The 13,860-nt window shown below is 47.8% G+C and overlaps 1 protein-coding gene across 4 annotated transcripts in view; it reads right to left on the bottom strand.

The window, feature by feature from the left end:
- Nucleotides 1-13,860, bottom strand: part of TNRC6C (trinucleotide repeat containing adaptor 6C) — a 152,011-nt gene that overhangs the window by 2,508 nt on the left and 135,643 nt on the right. For all 4 annotated transcript variants that reach the window (XM_077854393.1, XM_077854392.1, XM_077854391.1 and 1 more), the window contains 6 exons: nt 12,439-12,630; nt 11,818-11,961; nt 7,031-7,147; nt 5,112-5,306; nt 4,213-4,283; nt 3,490-3,629 (listed from right to left, as the gene is read on the bottom strand). In XM_077854393.1, coding sequence (XP_077710519.1) covers nt 3,490-3,629; nt 4,213-4,283; nt 5,112-5,306; nt 7,031-7,147; nt 11,818-11,961; nt 12,439-12,630 — 859 coding nt within the window. The remainder of the gene's footprint in view (nt 1-3,489; nt 3,630-4,212; nt 4,284-5,111; nt 5,307-7,030; nt 7,148-11,817; nt 11,962-12,438; nt 12,631-13,860) is intronic.

Genomic DNA, 13,860 nt, shown 5'->3' with positions numbered 1-13,860 from the left:
CTAAAAGAGCAGGATGGCAACAAAATTGAGAGCTGTTTTTTTTTTTTTTTTGAAAGATAAATTTGATGGCGCTTCAGTTCGACTAAGAAAAAAAAAAACCAGAGAAGACTCAAATAAGTAAGATCAGAACTGAAAGAGGAGACATGACAGCTGATACCACAGAAACACAGCATCCGGAGAGACTCCTAGGAACAATTCTATACCAACAAATTGGACAACCTAGAAGAAATGGACAAATCCCTAGAAACAGATAACTACCAAGACCAAACCATGAAGAAAGAGAAAATCTAAACAGATGAATAAAGATTAAGGAGACTGAATCACTGACCAAAAACCTACCAGCACAGAAAAGCCCTGGACCACAGAGTTTCACTGGTGAATTCTACCAAACATTTAAAAGAGAATTAACATCAATCCTTCTTGAACTCTTTCAAAACACTGAAGAGGAAGGAACACTCCCAAACACATTTTATGAGGCCTATGTTATCCTGATACCAAAGCTAGATCAGGACACAAGACAACTTACAGATCAATATCCCTGATGAACACAGATGTAAACATTCTCAACAAACTATTAGCAAAGTGAATTTAACAGCACATATAAAGGGTTACACATTCACGATGATGTGGTATCTAACTATTCCTGAGATACAGGATGGTTCAACATATGCAAATCACTAAGTGTGACACAACACACCAATGGGGTGAAAGACTCAAGTCCTGTTGTCTCATTAGATGTAGAAATAGCATTTGACAAAACACAATGACCTTTCATGATAAAGACCCTCCACAAGTGGGGGACAGAAGAAACAGGCCTCTGTGCCACAAAGGCCATCCGTATATGACACACACAAGCTAACATCATACTCAATTGGTGAGAGGCTAAAGGCATTTTCTCTAAGGTCAGGAACAAGACAAGGATGCCTGCTCTTGTCACCTCCATTCCACACAGTCCTGGAAGTCTGAGCCAGAGGGATCAGGCATGACAAATAAATGAAAGGCATCCAAATCAGAAAGGAAGAAGTAAAATTGTCACTATCTGCAGAAGACATGATCTTATATAGAGAAAATCCTAAAGACTCAACCAAAAACACTGTTAGAGGTAAGCAATGAATTCAGTAAAGTTGCAGCATATGAAATGGACATACGTAAAACAGCTACGTTTCTATGTACTAACAATGAAATAACTGAAAAATAAAGAAAAAAAATCTCATTCATGACAGCATCAAAAAACAAAAAAATACTTAGGGATATTTAAAAAAAAATACTTAGGGATAAATTTGACCAAACAATGAAACCTGAAAGACTTTAATGAAAAATTGAAGAAGGGGCACCTGGGTGGCTTAGCAGTTGAGCAACTGCCTTTGGCTCAGGTCGTGATCCCAGGGTCCCGGGATTGAGTGCCCATGGGCTCCCTGCATGGAGCCTGCTTCTCCCTTTGCCCGTGTCTCTCATGAATAAATAAATAAAATCTTTATAAAAAAATTGAAGAAGATACAAATGGAAGGCTATCCAGACAACTCAAAGCCATCTGTAGGTTCCATGCAATCTTTATAAAAATTCTAATGGGTTCTTTATAGAAATGGGTAGGGAACCATAAAAGACTCCAAATAGCCCTGGCAATTCTGAGAAAGAACAAAGCAGGAGGCATCAAACTTGCTGATTTCAAACTGTAATACAAAGCTATAGTATTCAAAACAGTATGGTACTGGCAAAAGAACCCCAGACACATAGACCAGTGGAGCAGAATAGAGCCCAGAAATAGATCCCCATGTAGACACTGATTTATATTTGACAAAGGAAGCAAGAGCACTCAGTGGAGGACAGTTCCTTTAACAAATCTGCCAGAAAACCTGGAGAAACGTGTGCAGACTAATGACAAGTGGACGCCTGTCTCACACCACTCAGAAAAGTTACCTCGACATGGGTTAAAGACCTAAATGTAAGATCTGGAACCATAAAACTCCTGGAAGAAAATAGGGAAAAAGCTCCTTGACATTGATTGGTCTTGGCAATGCTTTTTTGATAAGACACTAAAAGCATATGACCTGCCTGTCTGGCTCAGCTGGAAGAGCATGGGACTCTTTTTTTTTTTTTTAAGATTTTATTTATTTATTTGAGAGAGACAGAGAGAGGGAGCATTAGCAGCAGGGAGCCTGATGTGTGGCTCCATCCCAGGACCCCGGGATCATGATCTGAGGGCAGATGCTTAGCTGACTGAGCCACCCAGATGCCCCTAGTGTGTGACTCTTGATCTTGCAGTTGTGAGTGGAGTCCCATGCTGTGCATAGAGATTACTTGAATAAATAAAAATTAAAAAATAAATAAAAGCACAAGTAACAAAAGAAGAAAAATCAACAAGTAGGACTACATCAAACTAAAGCTCTTCTACACAGCAAAGGAAACTGTCAATATAATGAAAAGACAACCTACGGAATGAAAAAATATTCACAAACCATTTATTTGGTGTGGTTAATATCTAAAATATATAGAGAATCATGTAGCTCAATAACAACGAAAAAAGCCCAAACAACTTGATTAAAAGATGAGCAGAGGAACTGGACATTTTTCCAAAGAAGACATACAAACAGCCAACAGGTATATGAAAAGATACTCAACACTGCTGATCATCAGGGAAATACAAATCAAAACCCAACGAGATAATCACTTCACACTTGTTAGAATGGCTAGACTCAAACAGACAAATATAACAAGTGTTGGTGAGGATGTGCAGAAAAGAGGACCCTTGTGCACTGGTGGTGGGAATAAGGAATTAGTTCAGCTACTCCTGAAGTTCCTCAGAGAATTAAAAATGGAACCACCGTGTGATTCAGCAATCCCACTGCTTCAGTGCTGTCGCTGAGTACATCCACTCACACATCTTACCAAGGGCATCCTGTAATCAGTGGGGAGAGGTGGCTGGAAGATGGGTCACATGCCTGGTGCTACCTGGTGGAGAGAGCGTCTTCCTTCTGTCACTGCACTCAATGTGCATGCTTTTGGGGACCTCTCCCTAGTGGGGGGCGTGGCCGCGACAACTCCACAGCAGAAGAGAGATGCGTCATGAGATACCTGCTGCGGCATGGATCATGACCCCCGAGTCCCCACATGGGAGCTCTAGCCCCCAGCACTTCAGCTGTGCCTATATTTGGAGGTAGCTCTTTACACAGGTAATGGAAAGAAAAGATGCTCATCAGGGTGGACCCTGACCCACTATGATGTGTGTCTTTCTAAGAAGGGGGAGTTAGGACACACACACATCAAAGAGGCAACCATGTGAGGACACAGGAAGAGGGCAGCTGTCTGCAGGCCCAGGAGAGGAGCCCTAGAAGGAACTGCCCCTGCTGACACCCTCCAGAATTGAGAGGCAATGTCTGTTGCCTGTGGTGCTTTCTCACAGCAGCCCCTGGAGCACACATGACACCAGAACTTAGTGCTGCCAGGACATGCTAGGCCATGGGGCAGCCGAGTAGCGGCCAAGAGACGTACATGTGCAGGGACTTCTGGGCCTTGGCGGCCTCCTCCTTGGAGCTGTAGCGGACCACGGCGTTGCCTTGAGTCAGGTTCAGGTGGAATGTGACGAGAGGCCCGTGCTGCAAACACAGTGTCCGCAGGGTAGAGCCATCGATCTGATTGAGGAAGCAAAGGGGGCGGTAACGAGCTTCCTGGGACTTCTTCCACGACATTCTTAAAGAAAACGTATATGACCCTGGTGTACTCAACACTGGGAAATTGTCCGTCTTTCAAACGGCTTAGTGTGGAGGACTTTATGATTTTAACCATTTATGCCTTGTCATTTACCATGTACTTTTTAATACTGGATGTTTCAGTTATATTTCGTGAATTCCAAAAATGAGGAGAAAGTAAAGACCCCATTTTGGTTGTGGCCTCCCCACCCAGCCAGCTGGGATACATCACACAGAGCCCCTGGTTCCTGGCAGCCCCGCAGCCCCAGACCCCGGGAAAGGGGAGTGCAGGACAAATGAGTCTTCAGTGGGTATAATTAAAGGCAAGTGACTCTGTCTAAAAGGTAGACTCTTTAAGCCTCAAAAGAGTAAAACGTAAACAATCTGCCAGGAACACGGGCCTGTCTGCCTGTGGCTGCCCACACCACCTTTGGGACCCCGTGAGGGCCCCCTGCACGGAGGCCAGCATGCATGGGGGGCAGTGGGAACCTGCCTGCTTGGTGACCCCCTCGGCAGGTGCCTGTACCTGGGGCGTGAGGTTGCGGAGAACGAGCCAGCTGCTTGTCCGTCCTGAGGTGTCGGTGCTCCATGCGGAACCTGCACGAGCCAAGGGAGAGCCTGGTCAGCACGGCCACCAGAGGCTTCTTGCTAACATGTACGGTAGCACAGACCCAGACTGCCACTGCTAGCTCTAAGTCTTTCTCAACCTTTGAAAACCCATGTTATCTTTTTGGTTTGGTGAACCCAAAACCACAATTCCTGCTGAGGTGACCCCCTGGGGGTCCCGTCTCCTCCTCTGCCCCCACGCCCCTTAGAATCAATGCTCTGAATGCTGGGTGCTAATACAGCAGACCCACAGGACTATTACAGGCGACGGCAATTTTCAAATTATTTGCAACTGGTTTCAAACTCAGCTTAAGTTCCCAGCACATGTCTTCCACGCCTGCAGCTTGGGGGAGGGTGCTGATGGAGGCCAGCAGAACGGCAGCCCTGGGATGCAGTAGCCAGTTCACACTGGAGGCCTGGTTTTGTTCCTGGCCTGGAAAGCCCCTTGCTCCAGTGAAATGTTGTGGAGAAGTAAATACCAAAGTGGCAATTGAGCCCTTTGTGCTGGCTGAATGTACCTCCTCCAAGGGCTCAGCGTGGCCCCTGGAGGGGTGCTGTGACTGCCAGGACCGCCTGCCTCAGGACACACTGGAGCCCAGGATGGAGGTGAAAACCATGGCAGCTGGAGCGCTGCGCAGATGGCTGCCCTGACAGTGCAGAGTGCCTTGGCCTGTCCTAGGCCCTCCTGGGTTCTAGGGGTGGGGACAGCCGTCCTTACAGAGCAGCAAGAGGACAAGATAACAGGCATACTCATCCCTAAAGGGCAAACCGAGCAGGCCCCGAGCCCCCGTGCCCCTCCAACCTGCCCCATTTGCGTACCCGAGGAGTAGGAGCTGGTCCAGCCGAGGGGGCTGGCTCCCCAGGTGGAGGAAGGCTTGGGATTGCTTAGCCCTGGAGGCGGCCTTGTGGGTGCAGTAGTGTTTCTGGGCACCTTCCACAGTTCATGAGATAGAGAGGCTTGCGTGTGGGAGGCAGGGCCAGAGGACCACGTCGATTTCATGTCTGACAGTTTACCTAGAAAGGCAGAGATGCAGAAGAAGACAGAGAAGAAAAGCCCCCTCAGACTCTGGGAAACGTACAAAGTGCTCTCTGGCACCAGTGGACAATACCAAGTAATGCGTGCCCGCATGAGAACCATGGGGTATGTGTCCTCTTGAATCCCGGCCCAGAGACTGTGGCTGTGCCCTGTGTCCAGAGGAAGCCTCGCCAGGACTTCTGATACGAATTTGCTAAGTGTGCCAGAATCAAGTTTGCCACGGAAAACAGCATTTCTGTAGTTTGAGGTTAAAGTTAACTTATTGACATATTCTACTGGGACAAGCATTTTATAATGGAACAAATTAATCAAGATCAAAGCCTAACATGTAGATCTTTTAAGCTATTTCTTTAGGTATCACAGACCCTTTTCAAGGCAACACCTCCTGACAACCCACAACTTTGAGATGAGCCTGCTGGGCCACATGGTAGAAATGGACGCATGTGGCCCAGCTGCCAGGGGCTGAGCGTTTGGCATCTTAGTACCTCCACTGGGGGAAGAAGGCTCACTGGGAGGAAAAAACAAACTGGTAATGACTCTGAGCTCTGGTGTTTCTGGAACCCAGGGCTTGGTTGGGATGTGCACACACCTGGACATGTGCCAGGCTTGCCTCACCCGCCCCGCGTGACCAGGACAGGAAGTGCTGGCGGCAGAGTGGTCGCTGTCGCTGTGGTCTCTGAATAGCACCGCAGCGACCAGGCCAACACAAACTCTGCATGAAGTTCCCCTCCACCCCTAGCCACCGTGACTTCAAACAAATGCTAATCTTAGTGAAGTTGTCACTGATGAGAAAAACAAAAATGCCAGAAAAACTGCTGGAGATTCAGGGAAAGTAGCCCTTCTCTTTAGCTAAATGATCATGGAAGTATTAGAGGTCTACATACATCTCCTCTGTAAATGTCAGAACTAATAAACATTAGAAGGAATGAAATAGTCCAGAAGTTCTCTCTCTCTTTTTTAAAGAGTTTATTTATTTATTCATAGACACAGAGAGAGAGGCAGAGACACAGGCAGAGGGAGAAGCAGGCTCCATGCAGGGAGCCGATGTGGTACTCGATCCCGGGTCTCCAGGATCACACCCCAGGCTGCAGGTGGCGCCAAACCGCTGCGCCACAGGGGCTGCCCCCGAGAGGTTCTCTTTTTTTCAGTAAGATTCTAACTAAACTATATGTTGAATCACTGTATTTACACCTGAAGCTGTGTGTTAACCATGCTGGGATTAAAATTAAAATATTAAATTGACTGGAGTGTGGGAAAAAAAGGATGCTAAACTATATCAAAACGACTTTCTTCCCCAGGTACTAATATTATAGGAATTCCAACAGCATCCTTACATTGGTTTAAAAAAGTCTGCATGACAAGGTTTGAAGGAATACAGAAATGTACTGAGTCTAAAAGATATTTCTTACTTTAAGGACTTCTAAAAGTCTAGGGTAACAAAGAAATAATCCAGGCGCAGCACTGATCCGAGTGATGGGACGTGGCCATACTTCCTGGGACCTACTCTTGTCTCCTCCATCGAATTCCGTGCAGACGTTGTCTGCACATTCTGAGCCCTCATGTCCTCCTTTTAACCACGGGGAGGGCAGAGAAGGGGTGCGGGTCTGTGTGGGCAGAGGTGCCCAGGCCCCCTCTCCGTCACACCACATGGCCCCCTGGCTCCGGGCTGAGTGGGCAGACGTCAGGGGAGGCCAGTGCGTACCTGCAATGCTGGGCGCGGGCGCGATGCTGCTGAAAGAGCGACCGTAGCCGGAGGCACTGAGCGGCCAGGCACTCGAGGAAGGCAGCGCGGCACTCTGAGATGACGGTGGGGAGGACCCTGCAGAAGCAGACATGGCACTGAGAGAGGCGGCGGTGGGTGCACTGGGGCAGCCCCTGTGCCTGGAGGTGTGAAAGTGCCACCCGCCAAGAGGGGGTCTCCTCCGAAGGGGCCAGTTTTGGTCGGGGGCTGACAATACGGGCGTGACACGGATGGGGGCACGGCCGGGTCAGGCAGGTCCCGGGGCCCAGCAGGCAGGGAGGCCAGGAGGTAGAAGCAGCCTCTCAGAAGCAGGGCTCCAGGCGGGAGAGACAAGGATGTGCAGCAGAATGCAGAGAACCATCCGGGGTGTGAACCGATCTCACGAACTCCCTCCCAAGGAGAATGAAACTCATAGTACACGGTGCTCCCTATCTTTTCACGCCTCAAACAATATTCACAAAGCTAAAAACCAAGAAACTCCAAGCTTTTTGTTACACATTTTTCTGTAGGAAGACCAGCACTTCATTCTGATCCAAAAGTCTCAGGTGTCCACCAGCTCCCATCCAGGCTCTCCCTTCTGACATGGGCATGAGGCAAGCCCCGTGCAGGGGCTAAAGGACTGTATCCCCAGCCGCAGACCCCTCCTGTGCAAACACCCGCTCATGCGCCTGGGAGGGAGGCTGGCGGGTGTGGCTGCCCCTGCTTGGCTCCCTGCTGTCCGGAGTCTCCAGGTCAACCCCCGCTCCACCTCCCAGGTTTCTCTGGGGAGAGTAGAAAGCTGGGGAACAAGGAGGGTCAAGCAGTGCTGACAGGGTTAGAACAGGACAGAATCAGAGCTCTTGTGATTAGGAAAGTGACTCCACCGATGTGTGGGACATGAGCATATGACAGTCTGCTTGTCATATTTAGTTCCACAAACAGAATCTCACAAGACATGGAAGGGCCCCCCACCCAGGGAGGTGCACCAAACAACCTCAGGAACACCCTTCACAGAGACTACCATGGGGGACCTCTCAGACTTGCGCAGTGTGTAAGCTGCACAGCTGTCTACAGCTGCCCTACGGTGATGGATCTCCTTAGAATGAGGGCACTAGAACTCATGAACATTAAAACTGATTTGTAATCTATAGGTCTGCAATTAAATACAAAACAAAACAGTCCTACTGGTATCTTAAGCTTACATCTTAAACTCCCCTCTTCCATTTACCAACAAAATATAATCACCCCAAGATCCCAAGATTAGAGATTATTTATTTAGCCTTCTGTGGTATTTATTTATTTATTTTTAGATTGTATTTATTTATGAGAGGCACACAGAGAGAGAAGCAGGCTCCCTGAGGGGAACCCAATGCAGGACTCGATCTCAGGACCCTGGGATTTTGCCCTGAGCCAAAGGCAGATGGTCAACCACTGAACCACCAAAGTGCTCCTGTGTTATTTTTTTTTAATTTAACAATGGAGTGCTTAGATTTCAACAGTGCTCTACTCAATGCTATGAAATGGCATGACTGTACTTCACCATCCTGGTTAATGTTCACTTCATACAGATTATAGCTGTACCCACCATCCAAACAAATACTGTAAACATGTGAATTTTAGTATCAATTCAGAACTTAATGGCAATAAATGAAAAACAAAAATGCAAATTAAGGCGACACCTACTATAATTGATACTTGACAGAAAAAAACAGAAAGCTGCATTAAAAAATATATAAAATAAATAAGCCAGTATCAAGAGGTTAATGGCTATTCTCCTTGTTTTCCTCCTAGGGCACAGTTTCTTGATTTTTTTTTTCTCTCTGTTCTTTTTTTTTTTTTTTAATTTTATTTTTTTCCAAGAACAGATTTTATTGCAGGCACCCTCGGGCGAGGTTCCACGACTCACGGGGGAAAGAGAGTGAGTCCGGGAAGTCACGCCAAGACAAGGTGGTAGGGGGTTTACATAACGTTGTAAGGCAGAACGGTTTCCTATTGGTTGGCTCATCTGCAAAGGGAGGATTGCAAGCCGACCAGTCAGAGCGACTTTCACCATGCAATGGAAGGATTGCAATCCAACCAGTCAGAGTGACCCTCACTATGCAAAGGAAGGATTGCAATTCGACCAGTCAAAGGTGACTTCCTCCTCTGGGGTTTGAAGGGCATTGGGTTCGGTTGGGGAAGTCCAAAGGGGAGGTGTAAGGGTCTGCGTCAAGCTGTCAGCAGGTCATTGGTCCATTGGCGTCCCAAGTGGAGGTGGTGACAGGAACCTCAGCCATTTTGGGGTATCCGCCATCTTGAGGAGTTTCCCTTCCCGCCTGGCCCCAACATTCTGACTTTTTTTTTAAAATCTACGATAGTCACACAGAGAGAGAGAGAGGCAGAGACACAGGCAGAGGGAGAAGCGGGCTCCATGCACTGGGAGCCCGACGTGGGATTCGATCCCGGGTCTCCAGGATCGTGCCCCGGGCCAAAGGCAGGCGCCAAACTGCTGCGCCACCCAGGGATCCCTGACCTTTTGTTTTATATAATGGTGTCGGGGGCTTTCTCTCTGTTTTTAAGGTCAAGCTGTTTAGTCAAAAGTACGATAGCTGGGGGTGGGTGGGGAAAGCAGTCAGCTCAGTTGGTGAAGCATGCAACTTCAATCTTGGGATTGTGGGTCTGAGTCCCATGTCTGGTGTAGAGATTATTTAAAAATTTAAAAAAAAAAAAAAAAGCAAAACTGGAGCATATGGCTGGTTCACTTGGGGGAGCGTGTGACTCTCAATCTCAGGGTCATGAGTTCAAGCTCCACGGTGGGTGTGGGGCCTACTTCAAAAAAATTTTTTTTTAAAAAGTGTAAAAATTAAGGAACGTCTGGGTGGCTCAGAGGTTTGGCACCACCTTCGGCCCAGGGTGTGGTCCTGGAGTCCCAGGATCAAGTCCCACGTTGGGGTCCCTGCATGGAGCCTGCTTCTCCCTCTGCCTGCCTGTGCCCTTGCCTCTCTCTCTCTCTGTCTCTCATGAATAAATAAATTTAAAAAAATATATAAAAAATAAAAAAGATTTAAAAAGTATATATATATGTATGTATATATGTATGTATGTATACTTTATATATATTATATATACATATATATATATATATAAATATATAAAGATGGCTTTTGTGGCTCAATCTCTGAGGAAGGTCAGCTAAAGGGGCTGCCTGGAAGTTCCTTGCGTGTGGGGAGCAGCACATCACACTCTAGAGAGAGGCGGTCAGCAAGGTCTGGCCTTTGCCATCCTACTGGACTGTGGCAGTGGCATTATTACATACCAAATCTATGTACAGAGAAGTTCTGTATGTTCCTCTTCTCCAAATAATGAACCACGAGGGGCAAAGGAGCAGAGAACCAACGGTTCTCCAGGGCATGCAGGAGCCTGGTGGGAGCTGCCTAAGACTGGCCACTGACAGCCCCCAGAAGTCACATGACATCACGTGAGCTTCGAGGTGCCCAGGCTGGACCGCTGCCTAACTCTTTACCTTGGAGCTGGAGACTGCGCTTTCTCATCTTATCCTGACACCAGTGCCTCTATCTGCCTATCTCTGTCTCAGCCACGCTGGACTGGAGGACAGCTGCTTGCAACCTGCCCTTAGAATTCACCTACTTCTCTAGGCCGCCTTTGTCACATCATGGCACGCTTGTGCAAATGTGGAGGTCACCTGCAATGCTCCAGGGGACCACTAGAGGACCCACAGGGCACTAGCAGGAAGCTCTGTGCTACGCTGAGTAACCTCAACTCTTTCTGGGGTCTTTCAATACCTGGGTCAGCGCAGTCTGTTCACACCTGCCCACGATCCTCAAAATACCCCAACGGACACTCCTGCTGTGACATGACCCTGCTGCCACACTTACAGGGACAAGCACTGGGGGCTGAGTCTGACTGCTTGCTTGTGACTCACCCTGCCCCCTGGCATCTCACACAGGCTCCACTTCCTGTCCCCTGTACCACTCCTTTGTCCCCAACAGCAGGGCTGCTCTAGGAAGCGAGGCATGCACAACATTGAACAGGATGATCCGTACTTCTGCTGGCTTTCTACCCAAACCACAGCAACACCTAGAAGCCTATCACTTTAAAGAACCCTACCTTTCTCTCCCAGTCTCACTTTAAGTGGGAAACCCGAATTAACATTCTGGGACCGAGTGGTCTTACTGGGGATGAGCCTCTGTGGCAGCCTAGCTATTCCCTCCCACTATTTGGATGTCGGCACTGCCACTGTATCAGGGTGGGCACTTCCAGAGCTGCTCCGTCTACCCTTCTCAGCATCATGCCTGACAGCGGCATGTATGCCTCCATCATCACAGCTAGCTCCTCACTTCCTCCTGCTGGGTCCAAGGCTGACACAGGGTGAGCCCAGATCTAGCACCACGATTGTGCCAGGAACACAGTGCTGGGGACGGATTTCAGACTTTTTTACCAGACGTTGTGGAAGGAAACAGATTGGGGTGGAGAAGTAAGTAAGGGGTCAATCTGCCTGCAGTTTCAATAAATTTTAAGTGGGAACCTGTTCACTGAGAAGCTTAATGGTTAATATCGGGATGTACTGGCACAGGGCTCAGAAAGGATGTGTTCATAAATCCAGCAAATCAATCTCCATTTTCACCATTAGCACTATCTCCAGATGGTGAGAAGTGCTCACAGATGTGTCTCACAGCATCCCTGCCCCACAGCCCGCACACCACCCTGGCGCCTCTGAACGCACGTAGGAGGCCTTCTGTGCCAAGCAGGTCGAGTCCCGCTCTCCTCACCTCCACTCTTGAGGAGGTAGCGGTTGACGTCCTGTATGGTGGTATTAATGGTGGGCCCAGTGGGGACGCTTCCAGGAGTGACGTCGGGGTCGTTCTCGGGATCAATATTCTGAAGTCCTTTCCATGGAACTCCAGGATGGAATTCTGGAAAATTCCAAACAAAATGGAAATCAAAACATGAGTAATACAATATCTTCACACTCCTTCATGATAATTCATGGAAATTCTTATAATCTGCTAGTTAGAATAGAAGACACATCCTTCACTTTCTTTCAGTAAATCACCCACCCATTGGAACAAGCTAGAAGTAGGGATTATAGTGGCCACATTAAGAGAGTGTTCAGATGGTGTGGAGTCTAGAAACAGTCTGGCCAGATGAGATACAGCATCCATTCTCCTTCCACTCCCCTCACTGAACTGAGGGACTACAGAAAAACGCTGGGTGCTAACCACTTCCCAAATCTGTGTGACAAACAGATTTCTAGGGGAAAAGCCAAAGCTATGGGGTTCGTGTTTCTAGGACTCTTAGTTCAGATCCTGGCTTCTCTGGAGCAGAGTTGCTCTCCTCAGGCTTGGGGCAGCTCTGATCTGCTGCTGCACAGAAGCGTTGCACACTCTTACCTGGGGGCCAGTTGATGCTGGAGCCATTGGAGATTTTATCACTGTCAGATTTGGCACGTGACCAGCTATGGGGAACAGCTACAGGAGGACTGGCTGGTGACTCACTGTTCTGGATTAAATCGTACCGGCCATAGGAGTCGTCGATGGAGGACTTAGCTGGAGGCCCAATGCTTAGACCTCCAGGGATAGCACCTGTGGGGACAGTGGGAAACAAAGAGCTGAGTGAACACGGGAGCTCCTGACCCTCACTACTAGGCACTGGGCCCCGCCCCTTTCAGAGGTACATGAACCATCAGACTTGGTTTGTCCAGCACTCTCTAAAGATAAGTAACCATTTTGGTTAGCCCAAACTTCATCTGTGAAAGACTGAAATTGTTTTACTTATTTTTAAAAAATATTTTATTTATTTGAGAGAGAGAGCGCGAGCGCGCGAGAGAGTGCAAGAGTAGTGGGGAGGGGCAGAGGGAGAGGGAGAAGCAGACTTCCGGCTGAGCAGGGAGCCTGATGTAGGGCTCCATCTCAGGACCCGGGGATCTTGACCTGAGCCAAAGGCAGACGCCTAACCGAGCCACTGAGGCCCCCCTCTTTTTATTTTTTTAAGATTTTAAGTGATCTCAACCCCAACATGGGCCTCAAACTCACAAACTGAGACCAAGAGTCGCATGCTCCACCCACTGAGCCATCCAGGCACTCCAAGACCAAACAAAATTCCTTAAGAACCATTTTAGTTTCTCAAGTTGGAAACCTTGATAAAACACAAACCCATACCATTGAAAGCAGGCCTGTGCCATTCTGGGCCAGCTTATGAGTCTCTGTAGTTAGCTATGGACTTTGCAGTTGTGTGTGTCTTGCCCTCCCTCTGTAAGGACACACTGGGTGTGTGAACACAGAGCCCTTATCTTCTGGACTGGACCGCCCTGCCAGAGGCGATTATGCTCTCCTGCCAAGGCCAGGAAGGTGCCCCGGTAGCGTGTGAGGATTTTCTTGTAGAATTAACGGTTATTAATTTTTGTTTTTCCTTTTAGAATATTTATATCAAGAAAGAATCATATGTCTATTACATTTTCCCTATTTATGCTATCAGGAAACTGGGAGCTAAAGTTAATGCTTAATAGTGAGGTCACCTCCTCTAGTTATCAGCACTTTTGCTTCTTTTTTTTAAGCATTTGATTTTCTATTGTGTTTCATCATTTTATTGAAAAATTTTTTTCTCAGTAGACAAATTTTTTATTGAAGAACACAGGTATCAATAACAAATATGCAGACTATGACCAATGTTCTTTGTTGCCCTGGGGTATTTTCAACTCCGGCTGGGTTTATAGCAAAGACCTGAAGATTGAGGTTTCAGAAAGTTTGACCACAGCCCAGATTACACACTCTGTGATCGAATTCTTAGACAAGAGACTCAGTGGGAGTGATAGA

Source organism: Canis aureus, chromosome 16 (assembly GCF_053574225.1).
Source record: "Canis aureus isolate CA01 chromosome 16, VMU_Caureus_v.1.0, whole genome shotgun sequence".
NCBI lineage: Eukaryota > Metazoa > Chordata > Mammalia > Carnivora > Canidae > Canis > Canis aureus.
The sequence above is the reverse complement of the archived record's forward strand: the minus strand, read 5'-3'. Positions and strand labels throughout refer to the sequence as shown.